Below are 3,471 nucleotides of genomic sequence, written 5' to 3'. Positions count from 1 at the left end.
TATCGGTGTATAATGCGCAGGAAGTCCAGTGTAAGGTATAACCTAAATAATATCAGTTTCTTTCACAGCTGTGCCGTTTTGATTTGACACACTTGGCAGGGAGTCCAAGAAACTGTTCCATCGCCAATATCCAATTACATTGTTAAAACTTCCGGGTACTCAGCATGAAGTTACAAGGCAAAAGTCAGCATTATTCTTGACGTACATTTTCACATATTCAATAAAAAAAATAGTTATAATCATTGTTAAGAAATGCAAGGCATCTATTACCATATAGCCTATTTTTCCGATTGTGAAGCATGTAGGTCATAAGAGTTCGTAATCAATATAGGACAAGAATGCGGCCAATTGTTTCGAAAAGGGTAACTCGTTGATATGGTTGCTATTTATGTATATTTGCCTATATATCATGTATTAATGGCCTAAAGGTCAAGATGTAAAGCATGCAGAACATGAAAGGAAAACATGTTTTATCGTACAGGTAGGCCTATAGTCAATTAAAAGACTGGGTAGTTTAATTTGGTCAATATACATTTAACATTAAATACTTATTATACATAGCTTATACAGAAGGCCTATTGCTCTAGGTAGTAACAAATTAAAATTGTATGTTAAATATAGGCATAATAACCAACAAAAGGTTCTTGCAATTATACATCTCTGATCTTATATCAAAAACTGATGTAAACAGACTTATCTTTTAGGCTTAAAAAAACCTTGGTCCGTGCTGCTCTCTTTTATGGTGACTGTCAAAAAGTTTGTTGTCACATCTGTCACCACCACCTTCTCTAAGTTGCCCAGACATGGGGTCCAAGACACCTTTGAGGGCTTGTCAACATTAATTGATTCCGGTATTTTGGCAACTACGGTGGGCTGGTCTTGATTTATGTAATCACTGTTGTGTCGATAGTTCTTAGATAAGTGTTTCAACTTGGGGTGTTGAATAGATATGGCACCTGGGCAGTCGTTAGTCCTGTGGCTTTGATGTTCAGGTCCGGCCATGAGGGGGTGTCCATTGTCTCGGTTCATGGTGCGTGAGTGGGATGCACTCCCCACTTGCCTTTGTGCACTGCTTGCTTTTTGCGTGATGGTTGTGTCTTCTTGAAACTTTCGTGTTAGCTGGATAACGCTTTTATTTGAAGTTTCTTCCTCGTGAGGATAATGCCTTTGTGTTTTAGACAGATCATATTCTTCCACCTCCCCCAACCTGCTCTTATTTGCAGGTACAGTTGAAGAGCTGTCAGAATTTATGTCAAAACGTGAGTGTACTTTGGGCTTTGGTCCTCTCTTTTTGGGAACATTAACAAATTCCTCCACCCTGAATGAGGATTGAGAGGCAAGTCGAGGCCTTCTCTCAGGCCCCGACGGTCTTAGACGCACACTCTCCCCTCTGTTGACGGTGCTTGGAGGAAATATTGTGGGGACAACGGCTCTTAACCCCTCTCGAGCTCTCGGCGTAAAGACAGGCTCTGGGACAGGGTATGAAACTTGAATACCCCTTGGAATTTCTCTCCGGAATTCATATGTCTTTACTCTTGCTTTAGCTTTGGCCTGGAGAGACAGAAAACAGGAATTAAGAGTTGTGTTTCTGAAACCGCTTGAAAGTTAACCAAATTGTATGTTATATATTTTGATCTCGTCAGAAAACAACGTTTGGAAACAACAGTTTGTGAGAACGCAGAGGTCCAAACTGATCACAGTCAATCTGTGACCTTGTCGTGGCTGGCTTTATTATTGTATTAAAATGCATATCATGTCATATGATGTTGAATAAATGTAACCATACTAATATGGGATTAATATCACCTCAGAGACATCTGTATGTTTAGACTTACAATACGTTTTCCATGATGGATGCATTATTGGTAGCCTGTGTTAAAAGTTAGCTTAACAACTCACAAGCTGTGCTTTCATCTCATTTGAAAACTTTGGTGTGTAGTTTCCTGTCATGAAAATATTAATCATTCATGCGTCAGCCAATCAGCATGACGAGTCAGAATGCTTGACAGAACTGCAGATGCTAAACTGTCCAGTTGCTCGCAGTGTATTCTCTCACCTTCAGCAGAAATGTTTCAGGTTTGGGCCCCCTCTTCTTCGGCCCAAATAATTCCCTCTCGCGTTCCCTGTAATATAAATATGTTATCAGACCTAAACAGATTTAATAGCATTTGACTAACTAGTGTATGGGATGGAAGTTGAATTCGCCCTTTATGGGCCCTGCGGTGCTGTCAAAACTGTACCTCTCCTCGAATGCTGCGAAGAGCCTTGCATCGAGAATGTTTTCCTCGGGTTCCCAGGTGCTATACCTATCCAAAACAAGTAAACGACGGACCTATAAAAGGTTTCCTAAATCTGTGCGTATTCATGATTAAAAGCACTAAAGGTTACATTTGTAAATAAATTATCTAAGCAGAAAACGTCGTGGACTTTTACTAACGGACGTTTGGTGCGCTAGTGATTTGCTAGTAAAACGGACGTCTTGCGTCTATGTCCCGTAGGCCTACATGCAAAAGCGATTCCAAAAGCCAATCGTTACGCACAACTATCTATAGGCTACATTACGTGTATGGACTTTGGGTAACCTAAATGCTTGCTTATCGCCTAGCCTACACCGCAAGGAACGTTAACAACCACTGAAACGCTTATGTCAAGCTTCAAGCTCTGCTGCCTTACAGAACGACAAACCAAGGCTGCGTTTATATTTACTCACTTTTGAGACCAGCCCTTCCATTTCACAAGATATTCCAATCGGCCCTGCAAGTAAAACAGCAAATGCAGGGGTATTACTTATTGGCGACGTTATGTCAGTGAAATGTGCTCATACAAATGGTTGCGCTATACGAAGAAACACGGATGTGTGTTGAAAAATTAGCTACATACCCGTCGTATACGTCGTTTAATGATGGACTCGGCAGCGAACACTCTCTCCCCAACAGCCGACAGCTCCATGTTTACTTCAATGTCGTTTATATATATTTTTTTCTTTCCACTGCTCTCGCTGTTTAATTCCACACATCCCATAATACGCAGACCAACGAAGACGTCATCACGTTCTTTCTGTTGCCAGGCACGCAGTCGCTGGGACCTTGTCTGGTTGAGCACATTAGCTCAGCTGTTGCTACGTGCTCTGAGTTGCTGAAGGGGGTCGCCTAACTTTAGCCTACTTGAATCTCAAATGTGTACGCTACTTCGATTTATTGCGTAGCCTAGATTTTATCTCCGTTCTTCCATTTTTACCACAATTGATCTTTTGGTGTGGTCTTTTTGGAAAAGTGCAGAGGACGCAATAATTTAAATAATTTGTCCGCAGATTTATCCGAGTTTTGTCAGCATTAACTATAGGCCTAGTTTTAAGGTGCTGATACGCCGGCTTACCAAAAGCGAAATAATTGACCAGCCTAAACCTTGACTGTTGCCTTGCCTATATCATCATGTGCATTTTCATTGACTGTTCATAATGTCTGAACGCTC

At 41.1% G+C, this 3,471-nt stretch overlaps 1 protein-coding gene across 1 annotated transcript; it reads right to left on the bottom strand.

Moving 5' to 3' along the window:
- Positions 1–468: 468 nt before the first annotated feature.
- Positions 469–3,021, bottom strand: cbx8a (chromobox homolog 8a (Pc class homolog, Drosophila)). The gene is made up of 5 exons (XM_067233113.1): positions 2,881–3,021; positions 2,711–2,754; positions 2,241–2,306; positions 2,057–2,123; positions 469–1,551 (listed from the first exon to the last, which is right to left on the bottom strand). Exons 1-5 carry the CDS (start codon positions 3,019–3,021, stop codon positions 694–696), a joined length of 1,176 nt encoding a protein of 391 aa, XP_067089214.1. The 3' UTR covers positions 469–693.
- Between the last annotated feature and the right edge of the window lie 450 nt (positions 3,022–3,471).

This window comes from Osmerus mordax, chromosome 3 (assembly GCF_038355195.1).
Source record: "Osmerus mordax isolate fOsmMor3 chromosome 3, fOsmMor3.pri, whole genome shotgun sequence".
Taxonomy (NCBI): domain Eukaryota; kingdom Metazoa; phylum Chordata; class Actinopteri; order Osmeriformes; family Osmeridae; genus Osmerus; species Osmerus mordax.
The sequence above is the reverse complement of the archived record's forward strand: the minus strand, read 5'-3'. Positions and strand labels throughout refer to the sequence as shown.

Bases quoted from the DNA above. Each gene is read 5' to 3' on its own strand.
- cbx8a (XM_067233113.1), bottom strand. From the start codon at position 3,021: ATGGGATGTGTGGAATTAAACAGCGAGAGCAGTGGAAAGAAAAAAATA. The intron at 2,124-2,240 runs GTACAGTTTTGA...TTTATATTACAG, and splicing joins TTCGCAGCATTCGAGGAGAG to GGAACGCGAGAGGGAATTAT. The intron at 1,552-2,056 runs GTGAGAGAATAC...CTGTCTCTCCAG, and splicing joins CTGAAACATTTCTGCTGAAG to GCCAAAGCTAAAGCAAGAGT.